General features: G+C 41.5%; 1 protein-coding gene across 2 annotated transcripts; it reads left to right on the top strand.

The window, feature by feature from the left end:
• The first annotated feature begins 6,939 nt into the window (after nt 1-6,939).
• Nucleotides 6,940-20,070, top strand: LOC5511030. Of its 2 annotated transcripts, XM_032380303.2 has the most exons (10): nt 6,940-7,039; nt 8,672-8,962; nt 12,087-12,497; nt 12,607-12,761; nt 13,145-13,310; nt 13,761-13,843; nt 16,311-16,578; nt 16,966-17,101; nt 18,594-18,642; nt 19,890-20,070. In XM_032380303.2, exons 1-10 carry the CDS (start codon nt 6,958-6,960, stop codon nt 20,001-20,003), a joined length of 1,755 nt encoding a protein of 584 aa, XP_032236194.2. In that variant the 5' UTR covers nt 6,940-6,957; the 3' UTR covers nt 20,004-20,070. The 2 variants fall into 2 exon arrangements, 1 of the variants encoding a protein (XP_032236194.2); XR_007307620.1 differs by lacking the exons at nt 16,966-17,101; nt 18,594-18,642; nt 19,890-20,070 and adding an exon at nt 16,728-16,878 and having other exon boundaries at nt 16,311-16,669.
• The last annotated feature ends 1,762 nt before the right edge of the window (nt 20,071-21,832 follow it).

Here is a 21,832-nt window from a genome sequence, read left to right as displayed (position 1 = left end):
TGCATTGTGAGTGATGGCGCTGGCAACAGGAACTGTGGATGATCTTGTCCTGGAAATAGAAGCAGAGATATGCGGGTAGAATGTTCCGAGTTCCTAAAGGTGGATATCATGGCGCAAGCGGATAAGGGTCGCCTACAGGCTTTGAGAAAGCTTCGATGGGAATTTGAAAAGTTGATTGACGAGAGCGATTTGTAAAGAACGCGTGGGATTTTGTTTGTGGCAAGGAAAAAGATGCAAACGAGCCGAATGAAGTAGGAAAAGCGAGAGAAGAGCTCGAGGTCCTACAGTCTAAGATGCTTGAGATGCTGAGCAAATTACGACAAACTTTACCAAGAGGCAGAGTCTAAGGTGAAGGCCGATGCTACTATTGAAAACGCCACAGGAAATTCCTCGATTGCGAAAGATACGGCCCCTAAACTCCCGGCTTCGATGCCATTTCGGAAGGAATTTAAGATTTCTGGGTCAATCGGAGGCGAGAAAGAGAAGGACAGGCTCACATTTGTAGGTTTGATGCGGCAGATAGACGGCGGAGTGGACAAGGGGTACTCAGAAGCCGAAATAATCGACGGTGTAATTAGAGCTATAAAAACTCAGACAGATAGTAAGAGTACACTATCAGGAGAAATCTGCGACTGAACTCTTTCAGGAGTTAACAACTCTAGTCCAAAGCACAAAAGAGACACCCCAGGATTTTCTCCTAAGGGCCCTGTCCTTGAGAGAGAGAATAATCTTTGCGTCAAAAGCCGAGGAGGATGATATGAAATACGACACTCAACTAGTTCAATGTTTATTTGTCCACACAGTCGAGACCGGACTGCGAGAGGAAGTAATCCGCAACAAAGTTCGACCGGTTTTGCACAAAACTGAAGCGACTGACGAAGAATTGATGGCAGTTCTAAATAAGATTGTGCCCGTAGAGAGCGAGCGACAAATGAAGTTGGGCGCTCAAGTGTCTCTGGTCTCGAAAGAATATGTGTGTAAGCACTTTCCCTCTGCGGAAATTAGGAACATTGCAGAGTTAATGGGAGAGCAGTCATTGGGTTTGAAGGCAGCGAATGGTACAAAACTTCCCTTCGAGGGATGGGTCGAAATAGAATTCAAGCTCTCTGACTCTGTCAACATCACCAAATAACTGTTCCGTTTCTGGTCTCGTCGCAACCGCTTGAACTACCTATAATCGGGTATAATGTTATTGAGGAAACTGTGAAAAATTGTCCAGACAATAATAGACTTATAGGCACGTTGAACTCTGTTTTAACTTCTAGTTTCAACGGGGGGGCTAGTGAGAACGTTTTGGCGTTAGTTGATTTTGTACAATCGGCGAACGAATCAGAAGAACTGTGTTGTTTAAAAACTGTCAAGAAGGATGTTTTAATTCTTAAATCGGACACAGTACTAGTGACGTGTCGGGCAAATACAGGATTTTTGAATGTTGATTCACCAGCTCTATTTGAACCTGAAGTGAACGGAAGAGTACCGTCTGGACTAGAGATTACTGAGACCCTAGTAACGCTTTGAAAGAGCACGGCGAGTAGGGTCGGCGTAGAGGTGACCAACAACACAAAGCATGATATTGTCTTAAAGGGGAGAACTGTGCTCGGTACGTTGAATCTCGTGCGGTCGGTGACGTCATGGAATATTGATCTTAAAGAGACACCGGAAGTTGATCGCAAAGAACAACAAATCCAGCGAGGAACTAATTATTCAAACCAAGTTGAAGTATGTACATTAAAGGGTTCTATGGCTGATATTGACTTGAGTGGCTTGGATGCAAATCAACGCGCTATGGCCACTCAAATGCTGGCGGAAGAAATAGATTCTTTCTGTAAAGATGACTCAGACATTGGTTGTGTACCAAACATTCAAATGAAAATAAATTTGACAGATGAAGAGCCTGTACAAAGGAACTATTCACAAATACCCAAACCGCTTTACGCGGAGGTTAAAGCCTACATAGAAGATTTACTGAACAGAGGTTGGATACAGCCTTCCCATTCTCCATATTCGTCCTCTCTCGTTTGTGTCCGCAAAAAAGACGGTGATCTTCGGCTATGTATTGATTTTCGTGGCATCAACAAGAAAACAATTTCCGACAGACATCCCATACCGCGGGTACAAGACATTTTAGACAATTTGGGAGGCAATAAATGGTTCAGTATGATGGATCAGAGTAAGGCCTACCACCAGGGGTTTATTGACCCAAACTCAAGACACCTTACGGCCTTCATCAGTCCATGGGGACTCCATGAATGGCTCCGAATCCCATTTGGTCTGAAGCGTTTTATGGAGAATTGCCTGACTGGGCTTCGAGACGAAATCTGTGTCCCATATCTAGACGATGTTATCGTGTTCAGCAAAACATTTGAGGAACATTTGGAACACATTCGCTTAGTTTTGCGCCGATTACGGGAACACGGAGTAAAACTCAAACCACGCAAATGTCGCTTGTTCCAACACGAGGTTGCTTGTTTAGGACGTATTGTGTCGTCGGACAGTCATCGCCCAGATCCCGGCAATATTCAGGCCGTAGTAGCACTCAAGGAGAGCAAGCCGTCGACAGTAGGAGATGTACGCAAGTTATTAGGACTTCTTGGCTACCATCGGAAATACATCCCAAATTTCTCGAAAACAGCGAACTGTCTCTTCGAACTCCTGCAATCGAGCCCTGAGACAAGTAAGTCAGACGTAACCTCATCGAGTAAAATCAAGTGGAACGACGAACATCAGCAGGTTTTAAACAACCTCGTTGATTCTGTGGTATCCTCGCCGGTTCTAAGCTACCCGATATGGGATGAAGAGTTCGTTTTGTTTACGGATGCATCAAAAGATGGTTTAGGCGCTGCGCTTTACCAAGATCAGGACGGGCAACTCAAGCGAATTGCGTTCGCTTCTCGTACGTTATCGCCCGCGGAACGCAATTACCACATGCACTCGGGAAAGTTAGAATTCCTTGCTCTCAAGTGGGCAGTATGTGAACATTTCAGGGACTATCTGTTTTATGCGCCGCACTTCACGGTTTATACGGACAATAACCCGCTTACAAATGTACAGTCTACGGCGAAACTGAATGCAACAGGGCACCGTTGGGTTGCTGAGCTCGCGGATTTTAACTTTGACATCAAATAACATCCTGGTCGTCTAAACACCGTGGCGGATACGCTAAGTCGCATGCCAATGGAACAAGCCAAACTTGACGAGTATTACGCTCAGTCGACGTGTCAGGATGAGATCTGCGAGACCTTCGCCGGCGTTACTGCGCTTAATTCGCCAGAAACAGCGTGGGTGACAGCGATTAGCGACAGTTCGGATATTCTAACAGCAGATATGCCGTCGATGCAGGATTTGGAAGGAAAACGTGTGAACATTTGCAACTTACGAAGAGCACAGCAATGGACCAGAGCGTCGGTCGGGTACTAGACTTCAAAGGAACCGGACAGCGTCCCTCCCGTAGAGGACACGGGCAACGAGATCATTACTGCGGGAATGGACTAAACTGGAGATCGGAAAGGACGGACTCTTACGACGACGGAGTGCAGACCGTCTACAACTCGTTCTATCGGCCAGTCATCGAGCACTTGTATACCGCGAGTTGCACCAAGAAATGGGACACTTGGGTGTCGATAGAGTAGTACAACTAGCACGAGAACGCTTCTATTGGCCGAACATGCAGCAAGACGTACAACACTTTGTTACTAAGGTCTTTCACTGTTTACAACAACGCAGACCACATGTTCCTACTCGCGCGCCGATGCAAAGTGTTATGTCCACTACACCTTTTGAACTGATTTCTATTGACTTTGTTCATTTGGAGCGCAGCTCTGGGGGATACGAATACATACTAGTAGTGGTCGACCATTTTACAAGATTCGCGCAGGCCTATCCAACCAAAAACAAGTCTTCAAAGACGGCTGCTGACAAGATATTCAACGAACTGATTCCCCATTTCGGATTCCCCGCCCGTATCCTACACGATCAGGGAAAAGAGTTCGAAAACCATTTATTCAAGTAGCTTGAAAGTTGAAGCGGGATCCGTCACACGAGAACGACTCCATATCATCCCCAGGGTAACGGAAAGACCGAACGATTTAACCAAACTCTGCTAGGGATGCTGCGAACGTTGTGGAGGACAAGAAGCGCAACTGGGAGGACCACGTGAATAAGGTCGTACACGCGTACAACTGTACCCCTAACGACAGTACAGGCTTCTCGCCGTTCTACTTGCTGTATGGTCACTCTCCCAGGCTGCCTGTTGATCTGATACTGGGCACAGATAATCGAGGAGACGCACAAACAAATCATCGAGAGTATGTTAAACAGTGGCAAGCATCCATGCAAGAGGCGTACCGGTTGGCTATTGCAAAATCACAGCAAAGCAATGCCAGGGGTGCAGAAAGCTACAACCGCAGACTGAACTACACCGAACTGCAAGCAGGTGATCGCGTACTGGTTAGGAATCTGACGCCACGCGGAGGACCAGGAAAGCTTAGGTCGCACTGGGAGGAAGCGGTGCATGTTGTCGCCCAGCGCAGAGGTGAGGGTCCTGTTTATGAATTACGACGTGAGGATGGCGAGGGAAACACACGCGTGCTGCATAGAAACCTACTTTTCCCGTGTGAGTTTCTTCAACCGGCTGCCCACCGACCACCAGCCGGCCCAGTAAGGCGGAGGAGACGAGCACCACGACAGCGACAACAGCCAGTCAATGTCAGTAATGCAGATAGCTCCGGAAGCGAGACTGAGAGTGACCTGGAGTGGATACAGTCACAATGTCCCGAGGAGGGTGGAGGGAAGCAGACCTCTGACGCATGCGTAGAGAGCTCCGGCGCTGAGAGTAATGGTAAACATGCTGAGGTAATGGAAGCTATAGACGTTCCAGACGAGCAAATAGTGGGCAACGAGCCTCGTGCAGACAGGCAAGCGGACAACGAGCCAGGCCTAGAGGAGCGTCCTGTTGCGCCGGACGAGGACACTGGTCGCCCCACGCGTGTGCGGCTGCCTCCGGTGCGACTTGCGTACGACCAGTATGGCAACCAAGTACTAGTGCAAGCTGTGTCTCCACTCACACAATACTACTCGCCGCACCAGTACGCCCAGGTGTGGTGTACGCCCCAAAACCAAATGATGATGTGGAATCACAACACACCGACACTACCGCACTATGCGATGGCGATGCTACAGTTTTATCAAGTTGCATATTGAACTTTATATTTTTTGTAGTTGATTATGGACACTGATTCATATGAGCTCTAGAGCGCGTTTTTCAATTGACAATTTAATATATCTTTTAAATAAGTAAAAAAATAGCCCGGACCTGCTAAACCATGTTTTTCACGATCGCTTATTTGTAAATAAGTTTTAAGGTGTCCTAGTACACCTGTGTAACCACATTTTAAATACTTGTACTAGTAGGGGAACCTAAAAAGGAGGTCTTCATGTTGGGACTGATCACTCCACCATCACCTCTTGAAAGTGTAGTTCGAGAAGCAGGGTCAAGTTAATTTTCAGTAGTTTTTTTTCGGTAGTTTTATTATTGTAGCTAAACAGGCTTTAAAGCAGGGAAGAGTGTGACAAGCGCAATTTGACACCAGTTGTTGTCACGTGATAGATGATTATATAGTACGAGTGGTAAGGGATTAACGGGGAGGAGTGATTGAGAAAGACGGATTGTAAAGCGCTTCGCGTTCGGATTGCTATCCTGGGAATGTAACCAGTGGGTTGATTGAAGTCTGTTATTGTATGGAGTCAGATATCGTTGATTGAAAGTCTAAATATATTGGTTGTCCTTGGGGCTACATCGTGTTCTGTCATTTGTACCAGTCGCCGTGTGTAAAAGATGGCCTGTTTGATATCTCGGATTCTAATAGATTCTTTTGTCTTTTGACGGTTGAGGTTTCCGTGTGACCTCCGGATAAACTGGTGACAATGCGGCTTTAAATGCCGGCAAAACCAAAACCCCACGAAAACCCGTCGTATGACAATAGAAATTGGTATGGTTTGTTTTCAAGTCCTAAACTACTAATATATTGGTATAAACCCAGAAATTAAGAGATTGATGCTAGGGGCACTTTGCGATTGATAAACTAGTGATTTGCTGTCCACTCACGTTTTCGGTGCAAAATTTTAAATTTTTCGCTATCCATAATCTAACGCATCTGCATAAATTATAGCCTGCTTGCAGCCGGTACTCGATGTTATTAGCGGAAGACCCTCTCCGTTCGGTGATCGGGCGCCATCTTGTATTATAAGCCGCGTGGTTCCTGGGGGCGAGCGCAAAAACGGACGCGGGACTGGGGGGGAAAGGAGATAATTTTTGGATAGTTGTACAGTTTTAGCGCTTTATAAATTATTCAGGGTAACATATCCCAAATTTTTGTAACTCCTTGACCACCATGTGCCCCCCTCCTTCTCACTGTATCCAAAGGTTGATCGTCAATTTCAGCAAAAAAAAAAAAAATCCTTAGTTAGGATAGGCCATGTGCTATGCTATGGCATCGTGCGTCCTAGTACATTATAGCTGTGAAATCGGTTGTAATATTTTTTTGAAACTACTACGCAATAGTTGGTGTGTATTTTTGCATTAATTCAAAATTCATCATAGCAGTTTGAAAAAACAAAACTCCAAATAATCTACAGAATCTAAGAATATCAGTAATAACGTTTTCGTTTTCAGCCTTTCAAGGCTCCGAAAATGAGCTTCAACCGAAAATTAGACGTTCTTACAAATAACAAGATGTACAGTTGATGAATCCAATTATCTTCCCTGCTATGCTGCCCTTAGTATTATCCTTTTCCCAGCCCGTCGTTTTGCTTCGTCACTATGCAAAAATCCCAAACAGCCAAATATCCGATGACTATTTCCGATTTTCCCAGAATTGTGCAGTGGATCAACTAGTTCCGGTATATGAAGAGGCTCACAAAAGTTAAAGATTAACCGACAGTACCGTATCATGGTCCTCCATGGCCATGTCGTTAGTACGAGCAAAAGCTTTCTTCGTTTTTGCCCTCGTCGCGTTCCTTAGCACACAAAGATCCTCAGCAGGTAAGAACTGTATTTGGAGGATTTTTCTTGTTCTTATGTAGATGGTAGTCAGAAGCTAAAAAAAACTCAAAAATCGTACGAAAAAGCAGCCTTCAATTCCTCGTGTGCGGTATTTCGTATGTGGCGCAACGCCTTTCATGTAAATAGCTAGCCTAAAAGGATCCTCAAAGAGGAAAGTAACCTTTGAATCACGTATATATGTAATTGCTTATAAATTTGGTTTTGATCTAGACCAAACTTCGTACGTGCGTAACTGAATGGAAGGACTGACTGGTTAGGTGTTAAACCACGCGAAATGCTGCTTGTTCCAAGTCAATGTCCAAGTATCAGAAATTGAGAATGGATTCTAAATAACGGTTTGCTATTTAAATCATAATAGATAACTTCCTCGAGGTTATTTGTTTCTGTACCTTCGAGCTACGGTCCATCGTCACATCCACTTTCAACTCTATTTCCGGTTACTACAAAACGGCAAATTTCCCCCAAGATACGTGTACATTATACAATAGAAGTATATTTCAGGCTTTTTGATACAGCACGTGTCGTTTTATATTTTTCTGTTTCATTTCTCAACGTAAACCTTTAGTAAACACATAAAATCACATAACCAAGTTGTAAGTTGTAACCCGATCGGTTCTCTTCATGTTTAGGTGTCACTTGATGTATGGTGGATCACGGGCTGTAGGATAGAACAGTGGAATGTCACCTAGTTTCTTCTATTTTCGCCATCTTTTGTTGAGATCCCTGAAATACCATAAGAGCTTCTTTCTTCTTCTTCTTCCTCTTCTTATCTCGAAGAGGGGGGGGGGGGGGGGGGGGTGGTGGAGAGGAAAACAAAGGCAACACTGCTTTTTTATGTTCCTGTTCAATGCCGAGTCACTCAAGGAATCCATTTCCATCGGCTAATTCAAGCGAGTAACCAAGATATCATCAACCAAATATCGCCATATGTCGTATCAGACTCCATTCTTAGATTGTTATTTTGAAGTTTCTTTGCAATTAAATCTTTTTCTTGTCAACTATAAACAAAGTCAAATGAGTGATTGATCGGCCATTCTTTAATAGAAGGGGGCATCTCAAAATCTTTTTCCCCGTTTTAGTTTTTTTCCCCGACAGAGGGAATTTTTAGCCAAAACGAAAATCTAATATGCTATAAGGTAGTTCATATTACGTTTGTCTTTAACTTAGTCACTAACAATGGCATTTATTTAGAAATAAACAAAGCAAAATCCCTTGTAATCTTGAAAACATTTTATTACTTTATAATTTATATGCTTTTTAGGGGAAAAGGAAAGGGGCTTATATAGAGAGGGAGCTCGTTTTACCGCTTTCGCTTTAGAAGGGGACGTGTTGAAAGAGGGTAATCGGGTAACGTGTACTTTTTACATGTATCTTTTGCTTTTATTTTAATGCGCTTGTCAGCTTTCTAGTGTGTGAAACTTAAACTCTGTTACTATTTTTTATTTGCTTTTAAATCCTTAGATATAATATCAGACACATGCAGATGTGATGAAGTATCCATCGGTTCACTAACTTTTTCCACGTACTATCGGTAGCTGATTTTTTTAGGGTCATTTGTCGCAAGTCGGTTAATTCGATACAGACCCTGAAATTCTACACTTTCGTTCCCAGTCCCCACACTTCAGCTGTCAGTGCGGTCACGTGAATACGTCACGAGACATACCTCCCTGACGGCCAGATGTAACGTGACAAGCACGTCTACCGAAGATAGCGTGACCGAGAATGGTGTGACTCTCGTCTGGTCACGGAGAGAACAGAAGCTTGTTAGTGGCAATGCTTCGGTTGCCTTGGTGATTGACGACGCTTCACCCGATGATGCTGGTGTGTACGTCTGCAGTGCGGTCAGCGGTCTAGCAGCAGAATATTCCCTAGCAGTGATAAATTTCACAGCCGTAATCGGAGGTACGTTTTGCTGGAAAAAAGCAGGTTATTTTAAAAAAATGGATTTAATGGGAAGACAAGAAATCTCCGTACAGACCGTAAATATGGTATTCAGGATGTGGCTAAAATTATATCTTCGTTTTTAATCAAACAAAGCGCGCGATGCATGGTACTTGAGGTAGGTTTCCATGTCAATAGGGACTTGCGCTAAGATATCACGTGACCTTTCTGGGTGGCAAATTCAATACAAAATGATCATACAAAAAATCTCATGGCCTATTGTTTCAACCTCGTTCCCAAGGCCCTCTCCCTTTCCTGTCATCTGGGTCGGCGGAGGTCGGCAGGAAATGACCCTGGGATACGCCGGTCACGTGACTGCTTCTGCTTTGTTTAATAAATAAGCATAAATTATCCAATGTTTATCTTCAAAACAAGATGGCGGCAGAGTCGGAAGTTTCCATTGAATTTGGGATAGCTAAGAATTGTACGATTTTTCATCTTTTTTGAAGTTAAACAAGAACGCGCCTGAAATTTGAAATTTTGTTTTCAGGTTTCGTTATTTTTACGCGCGCGCTAGAGAATAGAGTTTTAAGACGTATATTATGACGTATATCGTCGGGTAACGGGAATGACACCCTTGTTTATCAAAAGAGTCTTAGATGAACGCATAGAGGTCCTTGCTTCTGGAGCAGGCGCACTTTCGCGGTCTTTCTCACTCGTCAATGATTCACTGTTAGAGGGCTGTGTCAAATTCGTTCTGATTGTCTTGCTGTGGATCTGTTATGTGTTGCCTGTGACTGGCTGATAGGCAAATCGCTCTAAATGCTTGAATGCGCTCTGGTAGAGGCTGTGTGCCTCTTCTCCGCGATCTTTCAACATTCTGGCATCCCACCCGTTTGCCTCCTTGTCTTGTTTCTGTACCATCCTGTCCGACATTCTGAATGTCTCTTCTCTTATACATGAGTCGCATAAGTACAACACGAAACTGACTGTTGTTTGCAAAGCTAAAAACTGGAATGAATACACAGTTTGAAAATACAGCAAATACAGCGTTGACATTGCGAACAATCCATGAGTGATAGAAATCATGTTTAAACTTTAGTATTACCCGCAAAACCGCAAAGACCGCAAATAGGCCGTACGGCAGCGGGACCGTTAGGATAATGTTGACAAACACCCGGGCATCTTTAAATCGCCACATGTATGCCCTGTCTGCAAATACAGAAATCCGTCTCTCATTGAGGAATCTTGCTATCTTGATTGCGAATACCAGCAATAGAATGCAAGGGACTAAGTATGCAACAGTTGCGGCACCGAAAATAACGGCCTTTGCGTCTTTATCATACTGGCAAGTCACAGTGTAAGTCCAGGGACCAAGGTCTTCGCTCGCGGACTCGTTTAACAACTGAAGTCAAGGGCACCCCAAGGATAACCCCACCGACCCATGTCGTCGCCAGAAGTTTCTTCACCAAGGAAGAGGAGCTTAGTTTCATTGGGTAAAGAATGGAAAAGTACTTTTCCACAGAAATGACAACAATATTAATCATTTTGATTAACGATATTGTGTAGGTGGTGAAGCGGAGAGCTCTGCAGGACCAGTCGCTTGTGAACATGTCCACATACGTCTGGAGGCCGTTAATAACGGGTGCGCTTACGGCTGTGAGAACGTTATTGAGAGTTAGGCTGTAGAGGAAGGTTGTGGTAAGATTTCGGTCCATTGCTCGCTTAGGTTTCCCCCTTTGGTTCACCTGAACTTGACGCACGGCGAAGAGTAAAACTGCGTTGCCGGCCGTTCCGACCAGAAAATACACGACAAACACGGCAAAAAAGAGCGATTTGCTGACCATGTCGATAGGCAGGAAGACGTAGCTCTTCTCGGTGCCGTTGATTAAGGTACTCATGGTTGACAGTAAGGTAGTTTTTATTTTCCCTCTTCAGGTGCTTGGTTCGTGCATCCTATGATCTTACCACTGCCAGGAAAAAATGCTATAGCACACTATCTTGATAGATGGATGACGTATTTGCCATTTGTTTCTTTTGGAATTGTTAAGTATAATGCTTTAAAAAAAGGATGATTTAGGGCATCAGGCCAAACGCTTATCCTGTACGACATTTTACACGAAAAACAATATCACTCGCATTTGTGGTTTTAGTCCCAAATTCACCTATCCTAGTGTTTTCAATGCTTTTGTCCAGGTTTCTAATAAAAGGAAATCTGTACTTCTTCATTAATGTCATGTACTTCATCATGAAGAAAGTAAATTGAAGTTAATATTTAAGATATCGTTAATTGTATCAAAACAAAGCTTTTATTTGGTTTGGAGAGTATTTGGCAAGTAAAGAAGAAATCGTTTAGACAATCAAAATAAACGAAAGGGGGATTTAGTGTAATATCATGTAGTCCAAAACATTGTTTACCTGCTCAATTTACTTAGCGGATGTTTAGGCTTAATATTATGTTTTTGCTCATCTCATTTTTATCTCTCCTTGGTATATGGATAAGGTCCAGCCAAGAAAAATTATTAAACAGGCATTCTATTTTATCTAATTGCAATGTAGGATCCGTTTATTGCCATCTACTACAAACCCAGTCTATTTTTTCATTTATCCATTTATTTTATTCGCTTATTTTACAAACGGTAAAGGCTGAGGAATCACGTCTACCTAAAAATAATAAACCATGAATCGTGGCAAGACGATGTAAAAGGATCACGGACAATGAGTACAATGAGTGCATTTAGTGTTTCTTCGTGAAACAAATGCGATTGACGCCGGATCACCTATCCAAACACCAATCTATTAAAACCTCGTTTCTAAATATTCTTAAACGGTAAGTGAGAGAAATGTGTAAATCGTATTGAGTTTATTGCGCGAAATGGATCGTTTTCCAGATGGTGTTATTTGATTGCCGAATTTTGAAACTTGCAACATTGCAACATTGTTCCCATGGCCCTCTCTCTTTCCTGTGATCTGGGTCGGCGGGAAATGGCCCTGAGACCGGTTGGTCACGTGACTCCTTCAACCCTCAGGATTTCCAGCCGACCCAAATGACAAGAAAGGCCCTGGAAACGAGGTTGCTTTTGTTTTGGCGTCAATTCTCAAGTTTATTTGGCGTCAATATGTTTATTTTATTATTACTTTTTAGACCCACCTGGACGGCCTGAGAAACCTTTTCTGGAGTACCTATATGGCTTTCCACCTTCTGTCATTGGTGCTTTAGCATTCAAGCTCAACATCAATCCAACGACTTCCAATTGTAAAACAGCTATAAAACCTGAAATCTCAGAAAAATACGAGTTGCTGCTTTCTCCGAATCGCTGTTACAGAATAGGAACTCTTAGCGCTTATCAAGCTGCGCATGTATGTACTCAAAAAGACCGTGTCACAAATAAAGTTGTTTGTGACATAAGTCAAGAGTTACGGAAGTGCCCAGACTGGAAACAACGTTGTCGCTACCCTGTAGTGGGGTGTGGCATTCTTTCAGCTGTTGTAAAGGCTACAAATGTATTTGGATCAACTTACAGTTCGCTTAGCGGATGGAACCTTCCATATAAAAGTGAGTATTGTTAAGGCTTTTTTTGATTTAGGAGAAACAAACTGGGATAAAACCAAAGCTTGTTATTCCTTTTTTGCGTACTAATAACGCCGTATCTGAAATGTTTCAGCTAAATGTGGTTTGCCAGGTAACTTACAAGCCATCGACGTTCAACGGAATCTCGTAACACTGTCATGGCATACCCCGGATGTTCTGATGGACAGCTCTAGGTCCCTGATACATTTCCAAATCCGTTGTTCTCCAGGGTGCGGTGGGATCGTCCAGGTAATTTATTCATTCAGGTATCTTCCCAAAAAGAGAAAAAGTGCTTTTAGAAGGTTCACAAATAAACCAGTTGAATATGTGTGAACTACACGAGTCGCAACCAAATCTTGGATGAATTGATAGCTTGTGTAATTGTTTGAAACGAAAAAAATTCGTCAACACGTCCCTATTTCCCATTGTTCCTATCAAGGGTATTTCCGATTAAATGATAGATTTTAATGGCCGCTTGTTGAGAGTAAGAGTTGCATGAATAGCAGATTCTGGCTGTGGCAGCTTATCAAGAGACCAATAGTGCACGGGCTATAGGATAGTCCAATTCATAAAACTATTTCCGCCGTTGCCGTGCACGTGACCGTCTTCCCCATTGTCGTGATGTTTTGCAGTATAATCCTAGTGAGACCTTGAAGCAGCGCTCCACGTGGCTTTACGAAATTACGTCACTTCCGGAGAACACTGAGATCACCTTCCAAGTACGGTGTTCCCTTGTAAGCGATCAGTTCTCGGACCACGACCCTGCAGCAATCATTACAGTGAGAACCAAGGAAGGAGGTAGGCTTTTCTTTCTGCCTGCCGTTATGTTTCTTTCATGAAGCGCTTGTCCGTCCGTCTAATTTATGCAGTCAACTCACCCTTTACCGACAGAAAAATATCTCCTATTGTTACGGAATCTGTCTTGTCATCTCGCCCGGACAGAAATACCCTAACAAGACCGAAATACAAGGGAATGACTGAAAACGTTATTACGTTATTACGGACAGAAATACGAACGGCCATGATGTGATGGACATACAAAGAATAATGATTTTCCCATATTTAAGAATTCTGCCTTATTACAACCTCGTTTATTACGGACAGAAATACGAACGGCTCTGACGCGACCGCAGCATACAAGAAGTGATGACTGATATCCCGCTATTTTCGGACTATCGCTATTACAGACACTTGATAAACGGTGTCGAGGGTGTCAGCGACAGTTGACTGTATTTTGTTTCTTCCTAGTTCCTCGAGGCAGTGTAAAGTTCTTGGAATATGAAGAGGAGCCTATTGACACACTGACAAGAAACTTTACTCTGCAATGGCAGGTAAGCTGATGCTGCGTTCGCACCTGCAATGGCAGGAAAGATAGTTGATATTAAAAAATAATGTGTGCAAGTTAAAAATATTATAAGCAAGGTTAAGTTGAAATGCCTTTCTTTTTATACCCTTGGTACCTGAGGCTCAAAGCATCAATTAGCGGCGATCGGCGCTTTGAAGTTTGAAGCCTCTCGTACCTAGGATACCCATGTTATGTGCCTTTCAACGGCATATTGATTCTGATAAATAAATCGTCTTGATTTATTTGTATGCATTTAGACCGTCATACGAAAAGAATGGCGTTTAAACGTAGCTTCGCCATTTTCCCCGGGAGGAAGTTACCATCGTAGTTAATAAGTATCCAACTTGATTCGTACAAATCTAGACACAGTGATATAGGTTTCTATCAAACACAAAGTTATCATTTTTTAACATTCCTTTATGAACACAGAATAAAATGACTTGCATGATTATGTTTAGAGTGACCAGGATGATGATGGAGTTTGTGGTCGGAGTCGTGAGTGCTTGTGCTGTTTATGATGATGATGATGATGATGATGATGATGATGATGATGATGATGATGATGATTATGATGGTGATTATGATGATGATGATGATGATGATGATTATGATGGTGATTATGATTATGATGATGATGATGATGATGATGATGATTATGATGATGATTATGATGATGATTATGATGATGATTATGATGATGATTATGATGATGATTATGATGATGATTATGATGGTGATTATGATGATGATTATGATGATGATTATGATGATGATTATGATGGTGATTATGATGATGATTATGATGATGATTATGATGATGATTATGATAATGATTATGATGGTGATTATGATGATGATTATGATGGTGATTATGATGATGATTATGATGATGATTATGATGATGATTATGATGATTATAACAATGATGACGATGGGCGGAGGAATGTTGTCAATAATGGTGATATTGGTAATGGTGACGACGATGGTGACGATGATAAGCCTCGTCCCCAGGCCTCTTGTGGCAGCCCTCTGTTCTCAATCTTTCTCTACGATAAGCTGTCTGGACGCCTGTCAAAACACTAGGACTTGCCGTAATGATTCGAATAAGCGCCCGGGGCGCTTTTTTTTCGAAATTTTTTCGGAACTTTCGGGGGACGCTTATTGGACAGGGGGCGCCTCGTCTCCGTCATTCCTAGCGCGCAGGACTCGTCTTCTTTCTTCTTTTCTGCTTCTTCCCCTTAACTCTTCCCAACTCTTTGGGCTTGCTCGGCAGGGTAGCCGATCTGCCGATTTCGGGTGTTTTTCCAGGCTTCACGGCGAGCGGCAAATTAACCCTTTCACTCTTGGGTACTTTTGAGCAAAATTGTAAGAAAAACAGACTATTTCAAGTCCAACACTACCAGTTAAGTTGAGCTACCGCTGACCCAAGACGGTATGCCTTGAAGTTTCCAACAATGCACTGCGGTGTCTTTCCAATCTAGCGACGGCATTGCTACATCAGCCTGTTGCTTACAACAGTTTTGCTTGTAATTTGCTTAAAAATTACAGCTTTTTCACATCTGGAGAGTGCCTTAGGACATCATGAAGTCTTTTTGGGCATAATTAATGCTGTGCTTATGGATGTTTGCACGCTGAGGTTGATTCAATGGGATAATTCCTTGTTTGGTCTTCACTGAGTGAGAAAGGAATTTTCTAGTGAATAGCCTCATACTCTCCAATGTGGAACATCTTTTCCACCCCAATTGTTTTCAGGCTTATTCTGGGTTCCTTGACCTGGAAATGTTTTGATTGGCTTTCGGGCAAAAGGACCTATAAAAAAACTGTTATGATTATGGGGAAGATTTGCCCGCCTGTCTGTCAAGGTGTTTCGAAGACTCCCATGATGCAGTGCAGGCATGCAATATAGCCTAAAGATGGTGACTCGCTTCTAATGGAGGTTTTAGCATTGATTATTGTGGCTGGTGGCTGTAAAATGGGACCTGACGGAGCGCAATTAAGGTATCTATTTGTGACTTGATCTGTGTTTGCTTGTCTCTATTTGTAGTTCGGAATTTTGGTCCTTTTTTGGTAAGAAATGTTTCTGAGTTGAAGCATTTGCTTACGAATTGGTCAAAAATCAAGGTTTAATATTTTGACAATAGAGTCAATTCTATTACATTGCCCTTTTGCAGGCCGTTTATGCCTTGGAGTAATCCACGAGTGTCCGGGTCTGGTGATCTTTGGTTTGCATTTTTGACGTTTTGGAGTTGGGCATATATTTTACGGGTGTTTCACGACGTTATAGTAATGAAGGACTTAAATGTGACGTCATTAACCAACAAGCCGCTCAGCCAATAGAAGCCAGGAAACGAGGCTAAACGAAAGATAATGATAATAACGACGACGACGACGACGATTATGATGATGGTGATGATGATGATGATGATAATGGTGCTGATATTACTTTGTCTCAGAAACCCGACCAAGAATCCCTAAAAGGGCGACTCCGCAAATACCTATTCAGGTACTGGCGAGAGCAAAACGAAAGTGACGTATATTCATCTGTCTCAACCCGTGACGTCACCACACTCGAAGTTGATGCAAACAGCACTTCCGTGGTATTAAGTGATATTTTGCGTGACATGAGTTACGTAATCAGCCTGGAAGCGTGCACAAGTGTCGGCTGCACGAAACCCAGCTACTACGTGCTGAAACGAGAAGCCAGACCTGTCAGCAAAAAAGGTCAGAGGCAATGAGGAATTATAGGGGCTTTTTCGTGGTAAATTTAGTGTTAAATTTTGGCAATCTCAAGTACATTCAAAATCATGCGGAATTAAGATAACTATCCAGATTTATTAAATGAACTTTGATGATTCAGATATATGCAATATTGTGGTTTGAATGCCTCACATCGAGCGGATGGAAAAGGATTGAAAACAAATAGCACTTTTATAGTGACTTGGAACAGGCTGTATATTTACTTACGATACACGGACATTTACAAGCTAGAGGGGTTGATACAGCTACGCCCCTCTTTGTTTTAAATTCTGGGGAGGGGAGGGACACTTCTCTTATCAAGGGTATTTGTATTTTATAAAAAGATTTAATCAATCATTATTAATCCCGTAGTATATTCAAGCCGCGTCCGCGCCACATCTTCTTCTCTGGCTGGGTCCGGTATGATCGCCCTATGCGTCATACTCGGCACTCTCGGTCTCTGTCTGATTACTGGCGCCATCGTTTGGTTTCACAGAAGGAATCAGGGGTAAGGGAGCAGTCATTAGGGACCTTAAGCAACGATGACGGCAACGCGGAAGCCGACGGCAGAAAACAATGGAATTTGGCCAGAATTTAATAGCAGCACGTGGAAATGCGTTCTGTCTGATACAATTCAGCCGTTTTCCGTAAAACAACGAAAAAAAGTTTTACTGTCAATTGAGGACGCAGACCTTTGCACTAACTGTACTAACTACGTTCGCTGCTGTAGAAATAATGTACCTATAATAATAATAATAATAATAATAATAATAATGATAATGATAATGATAATGATAATGATAATGATAATGATAATGATAATGATAATGATAATGATAATGATAATGATAATGATAATGATAATGATAATGATAATGATAATGATAATGATAATGATAATGATAATGATAATGATAATGATAATGATAATGATAATGATAATGATAATGATAATGATAATGATAATGATAATGATAATGATAATGATAATGATAATGATAATGATAATGATAATGATAATGATAATGATAATGATAATGATAATGATAATGATAATGATAATGATAATGATAATGATAATGATAATGATAATGATAATGATAATGATAATGATAATGATAATGATAATGATAATGATAATGATAATGATAATGATAATGATAATGATAATGATAATGATAATGATAATGATAATGATAATGATAATGATAATGATAATGATAATGATAATGATAATGATAATGATAATGATAATGATAATGATAATGATAATGATAATGATAATGATAATGATAATGATAATGATAATGATAATGATAATGATAATGATAATGATAATGATAATGATAATGATAATGATAATGATAATGATAATGATAATGATAATGATAATGATAATGATAATGATAATGATAATGATAATGATAATGATAATGATAATGATAATGATAATGATAATGATAATGATAATGATAATGATAATGATAATGATAATGATAATGATAATGATAATGATAATGATAATGATAATGATAATGATAATGATAATGATAATGATAATGATAATGATAATGATAATGATAATGATAATTATAATTATATTTATAATAATAATTAAATTTCCATTACAATTATCATTGATCGCCACGACAGGGTGCTTTATATTTGATAACCGGGATATGGCCTGACCCGCCAAATTATTGGGGGTGGGGAAGTTATTCTTACATCGTCTGCCACCTATGGCAGTACTTCAGCGTAAATTGAGCGATCATCAAAATTAATCAAACATAAACAAAGCCGCAAAAGATAAACGTTAAAAAGACGACACTTATAGGGCTGAAAATCCAGCCATACAGCAGTTATATAAGTGCAAACAGCAAGTGAAACTTTTGTAGGGGATCTTTATTCACTGAAAATTTTTTAGGAGGCCGGGAATGTTCATAATACCTGTTAAAATGATAGGCACGAATTATTTTCACCATTCACATTTATATTTTTAGGACTGGCTTACGTGAATCATTACCGCACAAAGAGATGGTTGAACCAATGGTATGTAACACGTGAAATAGTTAAATGCCGCCCCCTGGTAAATGAGTAACTCGACCACCTCGACCCCCAGCGGCGCGTTTTTCTCTTCCCCATTATAAAATAACTTAATTTTATAATGAGGAAGGAAATAAACGCGCCGCTGGGGGTCGTGTTACTCATTAACCAGGCGGCGGCGTCACAAAGCGCGTAGGGACAGAACTCGCCTGGAGGAGCGAAACCAAGGCGAATACATCCAGTCAACGTAGGAATACGTGCTTTATTCAACACTAACAAGACATTAGACTTTATTTCGGAGTCGGATTATCCCATAACCAGTGCTCAGACCAATGGTATGTGTCACGTAAAATAGCTCAGACCAATGGTATGTATCATGTGAAATAGCTCAAACTAATGGTATGTATCATGTGAAATAGCTCAAACCAATGGTATGTATCATGTGAAATAGCTCAAACCAATGGTATGTATCACGTGAAATAGCTCAAACCAATGGTATGTATCACGTGAAATAGCTCAGACCAATGGTATGTATCACGTGAAATAGCTCAGACTAATGGTATGTGTCACGTGAAATAGTTCAATTCAGGCAAGCCATTGATATGTCTGTGACACGTGATTTATAAGGGACTGACGAACACCACCATGCGACGGAACACATTTTCACCATTCCTCCATTCTGTTTTCGAATGTATCGTATATAGTGACGGTATGACGACACTGCGACACGAATATGGTACGGTCACGTCAATAAAGCGGAAATATCCCGACACAGAAATTACATGAAACAGCACATTACGGCCGAACCCAGGATTTCTCGAAGGGATTGATATCCCCCCCACCCCTCATTTGAAAGTAAACTCGTAAAATGTCTTCCTCTTCAAATCATGGCACGGATTAGCACGATAACGCGATTGATACACGCATAAGATCACGGCACGGATTAGCACGACAACGCGATTGATACACGCTAAGATCACGGCACGTATTAGCATGACAACGTGACTGATGCACGCAATGATTACGGCACGGATCAGCACGACAACGCGACTGATGCACGCAAAGATCACGGCACGGATCAGCACGACAACGCGACTGATGCACGCAAAGATCACGGCACGGATTAGCACGGCAACATGGCAACAATAACAAAAGATAACACATCAATCACTTGCGTATTAGCTATGACGCGACACAAAAAATGCAAACTTAAATTACAAAATTTGACGATTTTGTCTTATTCTTATTTAAAGCAATTCAAGGCATTTGCTCCGCCAGAAGTTGATGAGCCATACTCTGAAATCTCCGTCCCAGTTCCTGTCCGATCTCGATCGCCAAGCGAAGATACGGCTATAACAGAAACTTGAAGTGGTTTTATATGTTTTTTGTAATGTATTTTACTGTATATTTTGTAATAAATTATGTAAAACATAACAAATTTGTCCTCCGTGTTTGGAACAGACGAATTTGACGTCAACTTGATTGTATTTAATCATGACATTAACTTGATAACATCCCATCCCCGTAAATTTCATGACGTCATTTTATTTCATTTCTCTCCTTTTCATGACGTTATATTGGTCCCATCCCCGTACTTTCAATGACGTCATTTTTATTCCATTCCCGTACTTTCAATGACGTCATTTTTATTCCATTCCCGTACCTTCAATGACGTTATTTTTATTCTATCCCCATACTTCCAATGACGTCGTTTTTATTCCATCCCCATACTTTCAATCACGTCATTTTTATTCCATCCCCATACTGTCAATCACGTCATTTTTATTCCATCCCCATACTGTCAATGACGTCATTTTTATTTCATCCCATTACTTTCAAGCACGTCATTTTCACTCCATTACCGTCCTTTTCACGACGTCAGCTTTATTCCATCCAGGTCCTCTCCATACGCCATCCGTTTCTTTGTGGTCTCCCTCTTTAAACCAAGTCAAAAGTTCTCGCACCGTCGGAAGCCCGAAGCGCAACGATCGAGTGCTGACTACGAATGTCGAAGTGAGGGACCTATCATCTTGGAGCCTGGAAAAATTAAGCCTCTGGTACCCAGGGTACAGAACCTCCAAGAAGTCTCACCATTTTTCTGGGGCAGCGTCTCCCTGGACACAGTACGAGGCCAACAATAATCATGTCCTAGTATTATATAGGCGTCACTGAGTTATTGAGGACAAGGCTATTTAGACTTTAAACTCACACTAGCATATACACATTGGCATCAGCAGGGCCAAGACGGAAGGCTGGCACAGTCTTTTACCCGTGCAGGACTTGTCAGCATGGCATAGCCGGTTTGCCTCAGTTAAACTCCATTGGCAATAAACTGCAGGGCGACTTCGACTTGAACGAAATGCTTTAAACCACAGCTTAGATCCATATGGGATCTAAAGTTGCGACCGGGCTAGCGTGATGCTAATTGAACGGATCAAGCATGCGACCTTTTGCTAGTATAAGACTCTGTCGGATAGCCAAACTATCCTTGCGAGTATGTTTACCGACTGACGCCAATGTGTGCATGCTAGTGTGCTTTTAAAGTCCATTATTTTTAGACGCACGGATTAGCCAATCTAATGCTACCTTTTTTTGGCCCAATTATCTGCAAGCTTAGTCTTAATTAAACAAAAAGCTATATTCTGTTTTTACTTACGTTTTTCTCTGATGAAATTATAAATCCAGACTTTGAATTCAAACTAGAAAGACTACAGACGAGATTGTCTGCGTAGGCGTGTTGTATATAGACAAGCCATAAATCAACACAAGCCTTTTTTTTTGCTCCGACCAAGGGCTAACGCTAGAAACGTCAGCGCAACTACTCTGTTACACAGAGGCGTTCAATATACGTTTTCAACCGTGTGTTGATTTATGGCTTGACTTTGAATTCTGGCTTGTAATTCTTAAAAGCAAAACTGAACAAAACCGACGGATCTGATTGATTGATTAGCACAACGCGATTTATCAAGAAAATTCAGCCAAAAATTGTCGTTTTTGCCAAACGCGGTCACTTCCATATAAGGAAACTAATATATTCCTTGAAAAACTGCATGATTCTTCCTTGGAAAAACTGCATGATTCTTGTAATTTTTAAGGTTACCGTTCAGCAGGTGCTTCGTAAACATTATGACTTATAATCAGAAGAGAAAAACAGTGACTATGACCATATTTGGCCAAAAGAGAAAGTATCTGAAAA

This window comes from Nematostella vectensis, chromosome 4 (genome assembly GCF_932526225.1).
Source record: "Nematostella vectensis chromosome 4, jaNemVect1.1, whole genome shotgun sequence".
NCBI classification, from domain to species: domain Eukaryota; kingdom Metazoa; phylum Cnidaria; class Anthozoa; order Actiniaria; family Edwardsiidae; genus Nematostella; species Nematostella vectensis.
Note: the sequence above shows the minus strand (reverse complement) of the source record. Positions and strands in the feature narration are given on the sequence as shown.

Excerpts from the sequence above, each read along its gene's own strand:
- LOC5511030 (XM_032380303.2), top strand. The coding sequence starts at position 6,958 with ATGGCCATGTCGTTAGTACGAGCAAAAGCTTTCTTCGTTTTTGCCCTC. Across the intron at positions 7,040-8,671 it reads CACACAAAGATCCTCAGCAG|TCCCCACACTTCAGCTGTCA; the intron begins GTAAGAACTGTA and ends TTTCGTTCCCAG. Across the intron at positions 8,963-12,086 it reads TTTCACAGCCGTAATCGGAG|ACCCACCTGGACGGCCTGAG; the intron begins GTACGTTTTGCT and ends ATTACTTTTTAG.